We start from the raw sequence: 18,710 nt of genomic DNA on the forward strand, positions 1-18,710 counted from the left end.
ACTAACGCTCAAGCAGCTTGATTGAAGATGGAAATACAGGGAGGTTTTTGGTCTTTTTCCAGCCAGGGTATGAGAAGGCATCAGCTTTACCCTAAGAAATAAAATACTTTGTCTTGGGTGCATAGGATGCATCCTTGCAGGGTGTAGCAAATGCTTGGGTTTTTAAGTTTTGTCTGTTTATTTTTTAAAAGCATGCATTAAGTGAGCTTTTCAGTCAATCTGCTTTCATCTTCCTTAAATTTAGGTTACTGCAGGAATTGCAAGTGTGTTAGGAAATTTATATGCTATAGGAAATGGGTGTTTTCTGTTTCTCTAGCAGCCCAGTAGCCAAGGCTGTCAGGCAGAAGGTGCCATGGAAGCAGTAGTCAAACATGGCTAGCAAGTCACCTGGATGTGGAGAAGCAGGTGGGGTGATGAGCTGTACTGCGGGACACAGAGCTCTGTTCCTTTTGCTGTTCGATATGCCGGATCTTGGGCATCTCAAGGTTGGCATGGGTCTTAATAAACACAGAAACTTTTCACAAAAGTCTATAGCAGGCCTTAATTCAGCTTTGCCATCTTGCTCAGTAACTTAAGTGTCTTGGATCTCCCAGGCTGTCGCTGGTGCTTCTGTCAGAGCTTTTTTTTGTGAGGTTGGCCTACAGCTGATGCTGGGAGAAGTGGAATCCAGACATGCAAGCCTGTGGCAGGGCAGCAGTGCCATTAGCAGAGGTGTGCATGGCAGACCTGCCTGCTGTGGCTGCACAAAGTTGTCCTGCTGGGATGTGATTCACAGCTGCTGTTTTCCCAGCGCTGCCGTAGGAGCGGATGCAGATTTGAGAAAAACAGTGCTACTTGTCTAAACTAGCCCTGATAGTCAGCTTGTTACATGGTGGGAATTTGTGTGGGCAGTGGGAAAGGGAGCAGTGGTATGGCCCTTGGAATGCATTGTCTGCATGCTTAAAATAAAGTGGAGAAATACTCAACACTGAAATGTGTGTGTAGAAATGGAGTATTTTAGAAGTAGGGAGCTACTTCTGTTCTTGGTTTGGGCAATGCTGAGCTCTTGAGCTTGGAAGCAGCATATGTCAAATGTTCTTTGGGCTGGAGCTGCGTCTCAGAGCCTTGTGCTCCTGACTGAGGCTCGTGGGGTAAGCTTCACTAAGAATATCCATGCCCATGTGCACGCTCACAAAAGCACAGATGTACGGAAAGGTGGATGTGTATATGATCAGTGTTAGTTAATGCTGCCTTCATTCAGCCGCTTTCCATTGCTTTCCAGGCAGGGAGCACACACACAGGGGTTACAGCTTGGCTTGGCAGCCACACAGCAGGGCTGGGGGGCAGGTCACATCTGGCACCTTCCTGGGGTCTGGAATGCTCAGGGCCAGCAGTCACCGGGGCAGCAGTGTTGGAGTGAGCAGAGTGTGGCAGTGTTCTGGCATGGGGAACACTGGATGCTCCTCAGCCCACAGTCTGGAAGCTGGCATGTGGCATGCACCAGCTGCTGCAGGAGTTGGTGTTGCACTGCTGCAAAACAGACCTTTAGTAATAGGACATGAACTCATCTTCTCATGCAGAGGTGCTTCAGGAATGGGAAGACAGAACTGTGGCTTCCTTCTCTGGTGGAACTTGTGACAAAACCTAAACATTCCATCAAACATTTTTCATAAGGCTTGAAAAAGGTATTTTAAGTTTCTGTTAAAGGTTACTCAGTCAACAATCACATGGTGTTTGGAATCTGATGAGAAATTCAAATGTTTGAATTCTGTGTGTTTTTAAAGGCTTTGCTGTCAAAAACAGATGGAAAGCTGCACAGCTTCAAGAATTAAATTAATATTTTCTATGCAAAACTCAGGTATTTCTTGTGTATGCTTTTAGTCTGCTGCTCCTAAAAGTGCCTGCAGTATGGCATCTGTGCTGACAGAAGGCAGTGCTTCTGAGGGGAAGGACTGCCATCTTTGTGGGGAGGAGGGAGGTTCTGGGCATTTGTACCAGTGAACCTATCCCAATAAGATGCCAATGGACATGTAGAGTTATGGATGTTGTGGCAGCGCACCACCAGGGAAATGGAGCAGCAAGATGGAAGAGGGGGCTCTGTGGCACCGTAGCAGTGTATGAGGGTCGTGGAAGGACTCTCAAGAGCCAGAGTGCTGGTGTGTGTTTTACACAACATGAAGGTGGGGTCAAAACTGAGCTGCAGGAAGCAGCTCTTGGCATGGGTTTACCTTCAACTGTGGCAGAAAGGAGCTGACTCCAAATGCCTGGTAAAACAGCACATGGTTATATTGTTTGATGCAGGTTGAAAAAGGGCCTTTTTCAGTCTTCCATACAAAAGTGAATGGGATATGAAGAGCTGTTTTTCTTGAGGTTGTGCTTTTTTTGTGGAGAAGGACTAGTTCTTTTTGCAGTTTCTTTTTAATGTCCTTTCATTTTGGATGCTGGTTTCTTTTGTGTTGGAGTACCAGAGAAGTTATAGAGGTTAGAGCTGGGGGGAAAGGGGGGATGTTTGGAGTTATTTTTTTGTTTGGTTTGGTGGGGGGTTTTTTGTTGTTATATTTGTTTTTAGTGGGGATTTTTGTGTCTTTTTTTTGTTATGGTTTTGTGGGTTTTTTTTCCTCTTGTGGAAGAAGGCTGCTTAAAACATTTAATAAGGTCTTACTGCTTTCCGTCATAACGGACTTGCAGTAAGGTTTTATTTGTTTGTATTGCTAGGAGCCTGTTTCAAAGCATTTGTACTTGAACTGGTCTTATTCTGTGTTTTGAGTGGATTCCTAGTCCATGAAATGGTTCTTTCCAGTGCATTGGGCTTGCAGCTACAGTGCTTGGAAGGCTGTGCAGTTCTGGGAGGTGGGTCACTTCTGGAGCAGGTCAGCTCTGGCTGCAGCTCAGCCTGATCTTGAAGATCTGTCTCTGGAACTAACAGGGGGCAGACATGCACAAGTGGACCAGGCATCAAGTGATTCTCCCAGTCAGTTAGCAGTGAAAGTGTTGCTAAGTGAAGAAATTTATTCAGGACACAGACAAATATACTGAAATAATCGTTGTATGGGGCAGTATCTGGAATGCCATAAAGGCAGACGTGGTTTTTTAAAGGAAATTAGCATGTGGATGGGTAGCCATCTTCTTGAAAAATTGGGGAAGAAGATGGGTACGTGTGGGTAGACAGGTCACAGGGAGATAATTGTACTTGAACAATTATCCTAGCTTTGTGGAGAGGGATACAAGGCTATCTCCCTGACCAAGGTGATGTGAAGCTGAGGGCCTGTCTTGGCAGCGGGCTTCAAATTAGAAAGAAACTATCTTTTTGGTTGTTGTTGGGCTTTGTTAACAACAGCTTTATGCTGAACTTTATTAAGAACAACTTTCCACAGGGATGTAAAGCCAGTGTGGAACTGTGCTGTGATGGAGGCAGTCTGGTCAGCCTTGGAACTCCTCTTAGGGCTTGCAGCTCCAAGGCTTTATGTCTTCAAAAACTGTCCTCCTGAACCCAAGATCATACTGAGTTGTTGAGGAAGTTCCTAAATACCTAACTGTCCACATTGCATAGGCACATGAGAACGACTAGGATCTGTTGATGTACACATTTATTTCTTCATTAGTTTTAGGTATTGAAATGTACAGAAAAACCACATGGAAATATTGTATCCGAAAATATACTTTTGTAGAATCCTTAGCTTTATCAAAACATACATTTGAGGATTTACTTCTCTGAATGGAAATGGATGCTAAAAACTCAGTCACCTCTCCAAAATAGCTAAGTTTTAATGGATTTGTAAGGAACCATTTACAGTGTAGTAGCTGCCATTCCTGCTTCAGCTTTTACGTATGTGATTAATGGTTGCTGTGTGTTACTATAGAGGTAAAATCCTTCTGTGCCGTAAGTTCTGTAGATTTGAATATATAGTCAAGGAATTCACTACTTGGAGAAACAATATTTGATGCTTTTGTATGTTTGAAAGAAATCTGTATGATGTAAAAAAAGGTGTTGTCTGTATATGCATAATATGTGTAACTGTATTCAGAATATCTTTGTTACTATTCTTCTAGACTGTCTCCACAAAATGGCTCTCGGCAGTCTGAACGATGGTAATGTCACTGGAAGATTTTTCAGCCTTATTTTGTTCTACCTGAGTAAGCAAATAGGGTGCTTAGAATTCTGACAGCTCCACTGTTTCCTGGTTTGAGTCTCAGGAATGTAACATGATAAGGTGTAAACGGCATGTTGAGGCCTGTGAAATTACTCAAGGTTGACCTTAAATATACATAGGAAAAAACCAAACACATGTGGCTGATGTAGAATTTCATTGAAAACAAACAAACAAAACAATTAGCCCGGAAAAAAAAAAGCCTGAATCATTTCTAGTTAGCTGATAAGATGATCCTAAAAGTGCATAGATAAGGTGACATAAAGACAGTTCAAGTAAAGAAGGGTAAGAAGGATGAGTGAGCTTTTTAAGGAGTTTAATTGTGCTAAGTATCTGTTGGCTTATCTAACTATAGATTCTATAGAAAGACTTTTTACTAAGCATTCCAGGGAAAAGTGCAATGTAGCTGTCGTTGGGAGGATTTAAACTTCGAGTGACTTTGGTGGAAATCAAAGACTGAAAGAGATGAAGCTTCTTGTTGTGTTGAATACCAGAGAGCAGCTGAGCCCCACACGGCCCAGTGGGAGGGGAGAGAACAGGAAGGGGAGCAGTGAGGAAACCAGGACAGTTCACCTAGTCGGGTCTTGCTCAGGGTTGTGCCCCTTGACTCTTGCAGGAAAGGATTTTTAAAGCAGTGGTATTTACTGATGGCAAACCATTCAAGGTCAGGGATCTGCTTCTTGGCAAAACAGGACCAGGTCTGCTTTTTCAGTCCCTAGGATTCAACTGCTGGCTGATATTGCCACCTGATGGCAAGAGCAGCCTTTGGCTCAGCATTTAGGGTTTTGCTGCTTTTCACTGAAGGTTTCTACCTAGGCCTGTTTGCTCAGGCTACATTGGAACAGTTGTCAGGGGGACTTGAAATCTGGAGTTCTGTTTTGTCCTCCTGCTAGTCAGAGAGAATTTCAAGGCTTCAAGGCTTAAACTGGCTTAAAAAGCCAAGAAGTGATTATTACCCTCAAATCACGAGTTGTTTGCTTTATCTGACTACTGCTTTATATTTTTGGTCTATTGGTGCTTAAAAACCAGGTAGGTTTATTGTGAGGATAGTACAGAAGTTCTTCTGCTAACAAGGGTCTTGCACATCCCTCTGGCAGAATTCCCCAAGCTGGAGCCCTCTTGGATCATTTCAGTGCCAGCTGGAGTTCAGTGTTAAGAACTTGAGCTGTTAAGAGTGGGTGTCTTGTGAATTTTTAGGAAGGCCCTATGTAAACTAGGGTGAGGTTGTTGAATTATTCTGCGTTGACAGCCTAGCATGTCATTTGACTACATGACAATAGAGTAAAAAAATAATAAATACTTAATTTTCAAGAGAATTTTTTAATATAGCTTAGCTTCTTGAGTGGCAGTGATTATGTGCTTGTTTGCTCAAGCACATGAGACTTGCATCAAATGAGGTGCACTATACTTAATCAACACAGCTTGCAGATGCTACTGGGCACCATGAAATGTGTGCTTTTCAATTGGCTGCCTGATTATCTGAGTAGTTAATAATTTTAATTTACTTATTTATGTCCTGGTGGTCTACCCAAGCTCCTGGCCTCGTACAGAGTTCCTGTGGTGCTGGTTGGCTTTGGATCAGGCAGCAGTTAAGGAAGGCAGGGATTTACATGGGCTCTGCTGTGAGGTGGATTTCCTGTAAATCTGGGAAAGCTGTGCATGTGAGCCTTGAGGTGATGCCAGTGTGGCCTCCTTGAGCAGCAGGCAGGGCTAACAGGAGGCAGCTAAAACAGCCCTGCTGGGTTCCACTTCGGTGTCCTGAGCATTGGGAAGTACTTCCTGTGTAGGTTGTTTCACTTGTGTGTGTATTTCCTGCCTACTTGAGTCTTCTCTACCAGTGAAGAGAGAAAAGAAACCCAGAGGGGAGTGGGCTTGACTGTGTGGTTCCCAGTTCATGCCATTGTCAGACTAAGAATGTTCCTGGTGGGACTGGTTGTAAGAAAATGCTTAATTGTAGTCTGCACATTGAGTGTGGTTTTAAATAAAAATGCTTCTCTAGGACTGGTTGCTTGCGCTGTCTGGGGGTCCAGGGAGGCTATTGAGGCTAACCTGAAAAGTCAAGTGACTTCTTCAGCGTCTCTCAAGACTTTTCCTAAATATTTTATTTGTTATATGTTAGCATGTGGGTTTAGGGAATTAATATACCTTGACTTGATTCAGGTTTTTGAATTACTCTAATTACTTCAGGGCTGATATCTCAATACATAGTTGTTCTGTGATTTATAAATTCATTTGAATGTGAAAATGCTTTTCTAATGCTTTTATGTAATGTTGTAAGAAAATACTAAGACTTGAATGGTTTTGGTTTTGTCGTGAATACTCGATTTAAAAGAAATGGGTTGAGGTAACAATTATTTAAATTCTGAAGTGTTTGTTATTAGTCACTCAGTGAGCAACATAGTCTTTGTTACTCATTCTTAGGATGTAGTGATGTTGACTAAAGGAATACCAAGAAGCTCAGGTAGCTGCTTCTTTTTGCACTTGTGTTCTCCAGGTGGCTTCTCCACTGTGTTTCTGGTGCGCACACCCAGCGGGACGCGCTGCGCACTGAAGAGGATGTGTGTGAATAATATGCCAGACCTCAACATCTGCAAGAGGGAAATCACCATTATGGTAAGAAAGCCATTACTTGGAACTGGAGAATGTGTCAGTTGGTAGTGTACACGCAGCAAATGTCTCTCCAGTGTTTCTAGGCACCTCTTGCTTTTGATGCAGCGCTTCTGATTTTCCACCAGCACTTTCAGAAACTAATGCTGGCTTTAGGGTTGGTGCATGATGATTTTCTGAAGGAATTATTCAAGTATGTATTTGATAACTCAAATGAAATGTGTGTATTCCATTTGGTCAGTGTGTCTGCTTCCTAAGCAAAAGGACTTTCTTCCACTGCTGCAGTGGCAACTGAAAATCGCTCTTTGTTTTCTCAGTACTGAAGTCTAATGTCCATTTTCTTTTTCAGAAAGAGTTATCTGGGCACAAGAACATTGTGAGTTATTTGGACTGTGCTGTCAACTCCCTAAGTGATAATGTGTGGGAGGTGCTCATCCTCATGGAGTACTGTCGAGGTAAGAGTCATCGACTAGGTTTCCAGATGAAAATGTTTATTACTGTCATCTGTGATTTTACTTAAAACTGTTCCCTTAATATAGGAGGTTAACATGCATATGTCACAGCTGGAATCCAGGTAGAAGTTCATTTCACTTTTTTTGCTGGCATTGCTACCTAGGCACTGGGAAAAATGGCAAAGTTTCATGAAGCTTTGTAATTAAATATGGTTACAAACAGGGAAATTAATTCTCTGTGTATGAAGTGCTGTTGTGCTGTTCTGCTGGTGGTGCTAAGCAACAGGTACCTGGAACGTAACTTGATAGGAAAGATTAGCAAATTTTCACCATTCTTCTCCCTCTGCTATTTCTGTTCAAGATGGCAACATTGAAAAAGCTTCACCTGACAGGTGATTTTCTACAAATGGGTGTAGTAAAGTTCAGGTTGATAGTGCTGTCCAAAAATATGTTAGCCATAGGTTCCTGCTTGACAGTGTAACTTTGTTTGAAACAATACCTAAGTCAGGCACTGTCTATTTTGGGGTTCTGTTCCCCTCACTTCACATATGTATGGGATAAACTTGCCAATGAGTTTAACTTGTGAAGTTTGTCTAAAATCTAGGGCTCTGGGTGCTGGCCTCCTAGTACAAGATGGTGGTTAACCCAAGTAATTGGTGATAGCCTGGAACAAGTGCTGCAGGCACAAAGTAAATACTCCTAGAAAGAAGCCTCCTATGGTCTGTACTGCTCGACCAATACTTTGAGCTGAGGTATGTGTGGGTTATATTTGCAATAGAAGCAGTGAGCATTGCAGTTTGTGCAATCTGTACCATAAGGAGCCGAAGACAATGTAGATTACTGTAGATTTTGGGGGATGGATTAAGGAGAACTTGAAAACTAATGGCCACATTTTTGACCCTTTACCCTGCTTGTATGGGTGCATACCTCTGTGGGAGCTCAGTTCTGACTTGCTGTTGGTAGTACTGTTTCCCTAATGGTCCTGGTAAATAGCCCCGTGGATGTCAGCTGTCAGATAACTTGACTGTGGTAGGTGTTCTGTGTTGTAATCATCCTTGTTTGACAGAATGCCCACCAAGGCCCTGCTGTGTCTCTGCAATAATCCTTCTTCATCTCTGTGTGCAGTGAGCATTGTGGTAGGAAGAGCTTAGTGGTGTCTGGTACAATTACTTCAAGAAACAGGGAAGTATTGATTCCTAATCTTAAAAGAAACCTATAAAAAGGGAAAAGGAGCTCTTCTTCCTTGGAGGAAGGGCTTTGTTTCCCTCCTTCTCTGCCTCCCCTTTCTTCATCCTTTGTCTCCCAGAAAGACAAAGTGGGTGTTCAGAGAATGAATTCATGAACTCAGTTGACAGAGTTTGGGTTATGGATCCTATTGCAAGAGACAGTTTTGAGATGACATATTGGTGTGATGAATTCTTTTTTTTTGCGTTTGCAGCAATTGGTTTCAAACACGTTTCAGCCTCAGGGGCTGGATTGCTTTCATTTGAGTCAATAATTTTTCTCTTTAGGGTAATACAAGAGTGTGTGGTTGGAAAACCAGGTTTGTTTTGTTCAAATACAGTAACTATGGAAAACTTTCCTGCATCATATTTGTGGACTTAATGCACATAACTAAGTCGTTACTTCTTTACCTGATAGGAAGTACTTGAAAGAGATTTCTCCTGTTTCTTTAGCTGGGCAAGTTGTGAACCAGATGAACCAGCGTCTGCAGACAGGCTTCACTGAGTCAGAAGTAATGAGAATATTTTGTGACACCTGTGAAGCTGTTGCCCGGTTGCATCAGTGCAAAACACCTATAGTTCACCGGGATCTCAAGGTATGACCTTCACTGTAAGAAAATCCAGGCTAAAATCAGGGATCTGCTTGAAAAGGATTGAGGGCATGGGAGAGATTTCTGTAAGACAGATTTCTAGTTGGGAGCTCGCTGTTGCTGGAGCTATAAACAGACATTAACCATAGGACATCATTTATTGCTAAAACAAAGTTTAGCAGTTGATTTTTGGGAAAGCTTCCTGATTGTGTGTGACAACATGAGTTATGCTTAACCTGGAAATTCATGCTTTTGTTAACCTACTTTTTGTGTGTTGATTTTCTTTGAAGGTGGAGAATCTGTTGTTAAATGATAATGGGAACTATGTTCTCTGTGACTTTGGCAGTGCCACTAACAAATACCTGAACCCCCAAAAAGATGGTGTTAATATGGTTGAAGAAGAAATTAAAAAGTAAGTTCACTTTTAGGTGGTCATAAGCAATGACTGCTGCCAGGAAACTCCATGTGTGATAGTGTGGTGTACATGTATTGCTAATGAATTGAAATTCAGGGCTGATGTTGAATTAATTTTGGTGTAAATATAGTAAAAGATGGCAAGTATTTGGTAAGATTTCCTCCATTTATTCACAGATTGTTTTTCAAAACTGCAATTCTTAAAAATAAAACTGTTGGGAAAAAGCATGCTGTTGTGAAAGTGAATTGTTCAAAAATATGTCTGGCTCCTGGCCATTTTAGGCATTGGATATTTTTAATTTGTGCTTTTTTAATACTGCTAAGCAAATACTTGCTAAGATACCAAGAACTAGTGTAAAGAAGCACTGCAGTGGATTTATGTAGTCTCATTTGCAGAGTGTGGTCCATGTCTGTTCTCCTGAGACTGATCAGAAAAATATTTCAGCTTTTCCTAGACACACTCTTGAAAACATGTTTTATTGTTGTTTTGCCTTTCTGGGCTAACTACTGCAGAGGGGTAAACACAGGCTGCTTGTTTTCAAGTCATGAAGTGAAACAGACTTTTTCCAGCTCTGAAGTATTTGAACTACCAGTTGAGCAGTTGTTTTGGGGTGTTAGTGTTTTGAAGTCTGCATTCTGTGTGTTTCAGTGTGGGACAGGGAGAGCCCTTGCAGGACTCGGCAGTTACCCCCCTCAGGTGACTGGCTGTGTGCACACAGTCACTCCAGTAAAAGTCTGTGCTTTTGGGGGAGTAACAATAAAAGCCACTTTTATCTGACTTAAGGCTTAATCTTGTGTATGATAGTTCATCCTGCTGTTCCAGATATTATTTGTGAAGCTGAAAATGCACTGATGATGTGGATGCAAGTCAATTCCAGGCATATGTCTGAAACTTGTGTGACTGGTGTGTGCATGGTGGATCAGGAAAACACCCTCTCACTTCTGAGGCTAGATTTTTAGCTCTGTCCTCTCTATTTTGTTGCTAGGTACACTACACTATCATACAGAGCTCCTGAGATGATCAATCTATATGGAGGAAAGCCAATTACTACCAAGGCAGATATCTGGGTAAGCAAAAAATTGGGTAGTATGATACATGGGACTGGTTAAGGAAGGGGGAATTAAAACCAGCATTGACTGACTGAAAAATTAATTACTGGAAAATGAAAAACACTGGGAAGCTATAGAACACAGAACAGTAGAGATATCTTGGGTAGTTACGTTTTTGTAAGTGAATCCCATGTTTGATTTTTTTTTTTTTTTTTAATTTAAATGAAGTGGGGTGTGATTTAGAACATCTCTTCTTATGTTGGCTCTGGTTTCTCCTTGATAGCCCCCAGCGATTTCTTATGGAAACCTGTTACTGGTATGCTCAAGAAAGGTATTCTTAGTAGTTGATGAGCAGAGAAGAAAAAAAGGGGAAATTTAGTGCAAAGAGTATCTGTCAGTGATATGACACTGAGAATGCAGCTCTTGGTATGCTCTGGTTTGTACTAGGCGTGCTACAGGAATCAGTGGAAGAGCAAGTTTTGTTAGAGCTGCTTTCAATCCATCAGCTATTCACATCAGCTGTGTTCCAAAGTGCAGCTCCTGCACAGCATGTGAACATCACTGTGGCCAGAGTGCAGCGCCCTCTTAGTGCTGCCCTGTGGTAGCAAGGGCTTTCTCTCCTCCCCTCACAGGGCTTGTGTTTCTTTTACAGGCACTGGGCTGCTTGCTGTATAAGCTCTGCTTCTTTTCACTTCCCTTTGGAGAAAGTCAGGTTGCCATTTGCGACGGGAGCTTTACTATCCCGGATGGCTCGCGGTACTCCCACAGCGTGCACTGCTTGATCAGTAAGTACACAGGCACTGGCAGCAGCCCTTCCAGCTCATAGAGCCAGCAAAGCACAGCAGGTGCCAAGACCTGTCACGATCAGCTGTGCCTCTCACCTCCCCAAGAGCCTTGCTGGAGCTCAAGGGAACCTTTTGGTTTCTCTGGGACTCGGGGATGGTTTTTTTTTTTTTCTTTCGGTGTCCATAAATCCCAAAGGAATAGGGGAAATGCCAAGACTGCTTCTATTTATTGTTTAGCTGTATGTATTAATATTTTTTGCCATTAAGTTTGTATTTTCTGTGGAATGTTGGACTGTTGACAGTATTTTCTATCAGAGTTGGAGAGTTGTGCTTAGATAAATTTGAGGTGCAGCTTTATCATAGCAACATCAGTGTGTTGAGATTAATTGCACTGGGGACAATTTTAATAGCATTTGCATGGTTTATACTGGAACAAAAATCTGGAAATTTTTGGGCAACCCCAAGTGTCAGATGTGAATTCTGGCAAAAGTTTGGAAGCACTAAGTGTGTGGAGGAAAATTTTGGACAAGAAGCAATTCTGAGGCTTGTGATTCATCCATTACCCAGGCACAGAGATCTGGGAGCTAATATTTACAGTAATCATCAGTACTGTCTTTGTTTTCAGCTTAGAGTAGACTCACTTGAAAGAGTGAGATGGACAGCATATGAAAAATTCAAAAGGTTTGAATAGGAGCTCTTATAACTTTAAGCTATGGATGTGTTGACCATATAGTTTATACTTTCATATAATAAGCAATACCAAATCCAAACCACTTTTTTGAGTGCACGTTCATAATTGAGAAACAGCAGTTACGATAGTAAGCACTTGTCTTCTGCCAGTACTGACAAAATGAGATGTATTTTCAAAGGTTTTAAGTACTTTTCTCTGTCACAGGATTACTTTTTTTTTTTTAGAAAATTATGGGGCTTAATCCTTTCTCGTAGGTATGAATGCGGATTTTTAAATTCAATGAATAGTTGTACCAGATGAGCAATACTGACATGGAATATATGTGAGTGAGGCAGAAGGTTCTTGTTTAAACTTCCCTTCTTTCCATTTGGAATGGAAGTCATAAAAAGCTGTACTTGGTCATAAACGGTATTTCAGGGACTGTGGCTTCATCTCAGCTCTTTTACAAGGCAGTGACTGGGGAGGAAGAAGCTGAAAGTGCCCCACACCATGAATTTAACATTTCAGAATCAAGTGGCAAGAGTCACTTCAGTGAGTGTTCTGCTTCCATGCCGTAGTGCTGCAACTGAGTGCTGGGATCTGTTAAAAATTAAACTTGAAGTGAACTGTACAGGACATGAAATAATGACTTTATGTAAAATTCTGGGATCCGGCTGATACTATTTTTTCAACCTATGGAGGGTATTTGTAAAATGATGTGTTAGACTGGCTGTTCTACTGAGCATTTGTGCAAGTGTAGTTCACTTTGCTCATCAAAAGTGAGAAGTTTAATTTTTATAGTGTTCATTTACTTGATAGCAGAACATATTTTTAGAGGCTTAGGTTTTTTAGAAAGTATATTTTATTGTTTATTTAGGTTCTCTGGTTATCTAGGCAAGATTGCTGGATTATGTATGCTGTGTTATATTTAATTTCTTGTCAGGGAAAGGTCCTTTTATTCATGGAACTGTATTTTTTTAATATGCAAAATTGTTCATAATCAATGAAACCTGCAGATAAAAGCCTTAGCATGATGTAGTAAGATCTGTCAATCTTGTTTTAGCTACACTGATCTTTGTTAATCCTGGAAAATGTTAGTGCAGTGAGTTGATTTTATGTTGTTTCTCGCTGCAGTTGCTAATTCCTACTTCAGTTTAGCTCCCTTTTGCACAGCTGAGTGTCAGCATATCAAGCAGCATACATGTTCTGCAATTGTTTTTGACCCTATAAACTATTTAACTTGACAAAAAGTATTAAAAAAAGTCCCCCAAACCCAAGATAACAGTGCAAATGACTCATATGGTGGTAAGCTGATTTGGTGGAACTGCTGGATTTTTTCCTTGCTGGTAGCATACTGTCTCAACAGGCTTTTTGTGATCTAGCAATGATAAGTCTTATCAATTTTTGCAGGATATATGCTTGAACCAGATCAAGAGAAGAGACCTGATATCTTTCAAGTATCTTACTTTGCCTTTAAAATTGCCAAAAAGGAGTGTCCAGTGTCTAATATTAATGTAAGTACTCTTGTGTTTTCAGTGTCTAATGTAGTATTGACATACTGTCAGAGGAGCTGAGAGATCACGTCAGCTCTGTCACGTGCCTGGTTCCTGAATGTAACACAAAGCGGAGAACATGTCAAGCTGATGTTGTGTACGCGCAATGTGAGCTCTCTATAAATAAAATTTGTTCTTAATTTTGAGGACAGAGCTCCATGGACTCTATTGATACCATACCAATACCTGGCTTAGGATTTTAGCCATTAGTAATCTCTTAATACAATCAATATGAAATATACAGATGTTAACCTTGTTGACAGTAGAAGGCTGAATGTTATAAATGGAGTGTCAAGAGCATGTATGTTTGCTCTTGGATAAACACTTTGCTTAGGCATCCTTAGCAATTGTGGTAGTCCATTGGAAGGACTCCAGTGAGTTGGAAAGCAAACAGAGCAGTACTTGAGTCAGCCTGCCTTCTTTCCCCCACCCTTGCTTTCCATGGGGGTCTGAACTTGGTCTGCAAGTTGACTTGCTTCACAGATGTAATTACATCTGTAGTGCAATGGAATTTGGGGACTTTTAGCTAATGTTGAGTATTATAAAGTGGTTCTCAAGACAAGCATCAGGAAAAATCCATCTCAAAATTGAGTTTGCAACAGATATTGATTGTAGTAATCTCTGTCTTCAGAGGCAGACCAGTGAATGTTCTGAGATCCCTTTGAATTCCTTTTCTCCTTTATTGTTGTAGAAGGATCTCCTCAGTAAATTTGAGTGTTGCCTTTTGGAAACACAGATTAAAATAAACCAGGAAGTCTTGAAACACTTGATAATTAACTGTCTCTTTTATTTGTGACCAGATTTAGATTTGCATTTGTTATGTGCATTTGTCATGAGAGATGATTTATTTTCTTCTTTGCTCCAAACTGCCATGTTCCTTATAAAACAGAGTCTTGGTGATGTGGGATTCATTCAGGGATGTGATTGAGATTGGGGGTAAGGTAAAAGCCTGTCGAAGCTTTGGTGCTGCATGGTTTTCTGGAATTTGCATTGTGGTGGAAGAGCAGAGTGTGCTTAAAACAGTTTCCTCCAAAGACTGGTCTTTGCTTTAGAGCTTGATGCTGAAGTGAGTCTCTGTGCAGTCACACGAAAGTGCTTGGAGACCATGTTGTACCTTATTGTTGATAGTTGGCAGTGTAAATGAAGTGAAAGAGCTGACAAGAGAGTCAGACCAGTCAGGTTCTGCTTTGAGGAACCTGGAACACACTGAGAGGATATAGAGATAAGGTAAACCCTTTTCCAGCTACAGCTGTGAGTTCTGCATGAAGCCTTGTCATGTGGGGGTCTTGAATCCAAGTATTCCTCTTCAATATGTAACAAATTTTTTCTTTCAGGATTTTGGTTTTTTTAATTTATTCAAATTTGTTTTCCCCAAGAATTCTCCTGTCCCCTCAAGTCTTCCTGAGCCCATGACAGCTAGTGAGGCAGCTGCTAGAAAAAGCCAAATAAAAGCAAGGTAAGCAGAGGATGTGACTTTTCTTTCTCCTAATGTTGTTAAGCTACATGTTTGTTTAAAATCTGTTATCATACACACTTGTGGATAAATGAAGTATTGCCTCAGTAGAAGTCATTAGATAAACTGTGTTTCTAAGAACTTCAAGTCTGTTTGGATTCCACGCCTTTGCTTTTTTCATTATATTGACAATCCATGGAGGGAAGCTGATATTTTGAAGGTAAATGGGTTTTGTTATTTGTTTTTGAGAAATTAAAATTTTTATGGAGAAAGATTCACTTTTTTGTCCTTGTTAATAAAAACAAACCCAAAACCATGGGAATTCCTCTCCATGCTTCTGATTTTTGCTATGATCTAGTGTGTATGCACTTAAGGCTGATGCTGTAAATCCTTTAACCTTTCTTTCCTTGTTAATGGAAGTTATTTGGGTTTGAATCTACCAGCATGTGTGACTCGGATACTTTCACATTCAGCTATAATTATCAGCTCCGTTTGCAAAAAAAGAGAAATTAAAACTTAAGAGATTCATAGAAGTAGGAATAATTTGACCTAACACAAAATGTTTTCCTTTCTCTTATTTCTTGTACATATGAACAGTAGTCCTGTTTCTAATTGTAGGGTTGTGGACTCGGGCACAGTACTGGAGTTTTTGGAAGCGAATTTTAAGATACTTAGATGCAGTGCTGAAATAGAATAGCACATGATTAAGACATAACTTAGCTGTTAAGAGATGTACTGTGTCAAATTTGAAGTAGTCATCAATTATCTTACATGGGAAAAATTGCCCTTTCAGAATAACAGATGCTGTTGGACCAACAGAAACCTCAATTGCACCACGACAAAGACCAAAGGCCAATTCGAGCACTGCCCCTTCCAGTGTGCTGGCGATCCAGAGCTCAGCGACTCCTGTCAAAGTACAAGTTCCTGGGGAATTTGCTAATCGTGGGCAAAAAGGTAACTTGAAGTCTGAGGATGGATGAAAATAAAGAAGCAACTGTGCCTCTATTCTTCTTCTTGCTCTACTAGAGATAACATTTAAAACTCAGTTTTATCAGTCTTATTTTTTTATATACCAAAAACCAGATCTTCATTTCTGAAAGACTCTGAATGTGTGAGCTGTAAATTTGAGGTGCTGCAAAAACTAAATTCAGATTGAGAAGTGAAAGTGTTTTTTCCTTGTGTTTAACACTGGTTTTTGAATGAACTTGCCCACTGCTGACAGAAGTTCAGGCTTGTTTTGACTTGTGAATAATCACAAAAAGTACAGAGCCCTTCTGTATCAAACTGGGTTTTTTGTAGTAGGAAAAATATTTTCCTGTGCCTCAAGAAGTCATGAGATAGCACCAATAGGTTGGTGGTATTTGTAGGCTGGAAACATGTCACTTCTCTCATGACTGACAGATTCATTCCACGTGGTGCTGTGGGTGCAGGAGGAATTAGAGGAGACTCATTCGATCGAAATGGGTTTTTGAAAAATCCCTGTTCTTTTTCTCATTCAGAAAGAGTTATAGCTCTGATAAATACTCACTTATATAGTTGACATTTAGACCTAGAGCACTTTCTAATTGCGTTTCATGCTGTTATATGTCTGCTGCAGAAAAGGAGGAGTAGTTTCAGGGATGGTATTGGAAAAGTCTCAAAAGGCCACTGAGAATGTTTGTGTCCCAGGTATAAATACATTTTACTAGGTGGGGATCCATGTAACATCCAGCTTGAAAAGCTTTTTCTGTTATGACAAGTAACAGATTATTCATGGGCATTTCAGAATGTAAAACACATTGTGCAAGAGAGAAATGTATGGTAGTACCTGTCTCTTAAAAGGTGCAAAAGCAATTGAGTGGCAAAATTAATCAGGTGTCCTGTTTAAGGGAGTTTGATGGATGAGCTAATAGTTTCCTTAGGGAAAAAAAAATAAAAATACCTCTGTGTTGAATGCTTACAAAGCTGCATGCTTTGAGATAAGGGCTTGAGATCCTCCAGTGTGTAACTTAAGTGTTGGTAAAGCAGAAGTCTGAAACTCAGCTTGCTGTCATGAGACCAGGGAAAGCTTCCAGCATCTTGCACATAGAAATGGTTCATTTGCAGGCCTGGAATTACTTGTAAAGAAGTCAATGTGCTCTCTACTGGGGTGTCCTGGTTGTCAGACTGGGAAGAGAACTTGACAGACAATTGACAGAGAAGTTGACAGTCAGCTTGAGGTGAAAAATGCCAGGGAGAGCTCTGGCTGAAGCTGGGGGCTCTGGATGTCAGTAGTGTTGTCTGTCACAGGAACCACGCGACCAGGGAATGCACAAGACATCTCACAGTCCCAAGGGACCACTCCACAGCAGCACAGGGTTCTCCAGCAGCTGCAGCAGGGAGACTGGAGACTGCAGCAGCTGCACCATTTGCAACACCAGCCTGCCATGCAGGATGCTTATATCCAGCAGGTACAGTCACATCTGTTAGACAAGTGTCTGAGACTCATTGTGTGTGTTCATAACCCTTGGAATTGTGTGCTCGTTCAACGCTTCTGCTGTTGCTGCCTGTACTTTTCCAGATAAAAGAACTCCTGTCCCTTCTTGCTTTTGCTTTGTTCCTTCATTGACCCTGTAATGTTTGTCCTAGAAAGTTGCTTGCCTTGTGCTGTGTTCTTGCAGTTTGACCCTGAATTCCATCTTGCTTTGCATCACCACTGTGTGACTTGAAGGCTTTACCCACATGTAAAGGAGCTCAGGATAAATGTTAGGAGTAATTATGGGTGATGATGTTGTGCTTGCAGTAGATGGTTGTACATGCACCAATGCTGAATATGTAGTCTGACTTTTTTTTTCCCTTTCTTTCAGTTTTTTTTGGGTTTTTTTTTTGTTAAGAATTGGCTGGGGAGTGGAGGAAGGAAAAAGCTTCCAAACAGAGTGGTTGAAGTGCAGTGACTGAATTGCAAGCTGGTTCTTGATTATATGGTATCTTAATTGAAAAATGCTGTGGAGTCATAGATGTGATAGTCAGAAAAAGCATTAATTAAAATACCTGCTTATTTCTGAGCGGGCATTGTTACTTTTTAAAGCTATTTTTTGTCTTTCCAGTATCACCAAGCAGTGCACCAGCAGATGGTCCAGCAGCAGCTGTTGCTGCAATCTGTGTACCAGCAGCAGCCTACCCAGTCACAGTATCCTGCCATGGTAAGCAAGTCACAGAGATGGTACAGTGTTAAAATAATGGCCTGTGCTTGTAAATCTCTTGTGCAGATGCAGTAAGAGAAGTGCCTGGCTAGTTGTACTGAGCTGTGGACATGGTAAATAGTGTGCATTTTGGCATCTAAAATAATATTTTTAGTTGGTGGGAATTCAATAAAACTGGCTCGTCTGGAGTTGCACTTGTGTATTAATAATAGGATGGGATCTATCCTAAGTTTCATAAGAAGGTTTCTGTGCTCATTTCGAACATACTTGCTTAATGTTTCCAGTACTAGCCACAGCAGCAAATACATGTTACACAACAGAGTGACTGAATTGGTGATGTCCAATTCTTACTTGGAAAACACGAGAGCTCACTGCCAGAGCCTGTGTTGTAAAGATCAGGAGAAATTGTCCTGAAATCTTGTTTTAAGATTTAAGAATAGAGTATGATGAACACACAATTAGCAGTGCTGCAGTGGCATATATTTGGGTTGCAATAATTACAGAAATCAAAGTGGTAATAGGCTGGAAAAGAAAAGCAACCTCCCTGACCTGTTGGAGTGGTTTCTCTGCACTCATGGGTTCTGGAGGGTGGTGGTGGTGGCTGTGTTTGGTTGCAAGAGCAGTG

General features: G+C 41.1%; 1 protein-coding gene across 3 annotated transcripts in view; it reads left to right on the plus strand.

The window, feature by feature from the left end:
- The window catches only part of BMP2K (BMP2 inducible kinase), a 49,947-nt gene that overhangs the window by 12,416 nt on the left and 18,821 nt on the right, over positions 1 to 18,710 (plus strand). For all 3 annotated transcript variants that reach the window (XR_008436641.1, XR_008436642.1, XM_053974912.1), the window contains exons 2-12: positions 6,622 to 6,740; positions 7,084 to 7,189; positions 8,863 to 9,005; positions 9,290 to 9,411; positions 10,400 to 10,481; positions 11,116 to 11,248; positions 13,329 to 13,432; positions 14,848 to 14,927; positions 15,718 to 15,878; positions 17,193 to 17,353; positions 17,990 to 18,085. Coding sequence is in view for 1 of the 3 variants with exons in the window: in XM_053974912.1 (XP_053830887.1) it covers positions 6,622 to 6,740; positions 7,084 to 7,189; positions 8,863 to 9,005; positions 9,290 to 9,411; positions 10,400 to 10,481; positions 11,116 to 11,248; positions 13,329 to 13,432; positions 14,848 to 14,927; positions 15,718 to 15,878; positions 17,193 to 17,353; positions 17,990 to 18,085 (1,307 nt within the window). In the remaining 2 variants the exon portion in view is untranslated. The remainder of the gene's footprint in view (positions 1 to 6,621; positions 6,741 to 7,083; positions 7,190 to 8,862; positions 9,006 to 9,289; positions 9,412 to 10,399; positions 10,482 to 11,115; positions 11,249 to 13,328; positions 13,433 to 14,847; positions 14,928 to 15,717; positions 15,879 to 17,192; positions 17,354 to 17,989; positions 18,086 to 18,710) is intronic.

This window comes from Vidua macroura, chromosome 4 (assembly GCF_024509145.1).
Source record: "Vidua macroura isolate BioBank_ID:100142 chromosome 4, ASM2450914v1, whole genome shotgun sequence".
In the NCBI taxonomy this organism is placed as follows: domain Eukaryota; kingdom Metazoa; phylum Chordata; class Aves; order Passeriformes; family Viduidae; genus Vidua; species Vidua macroura.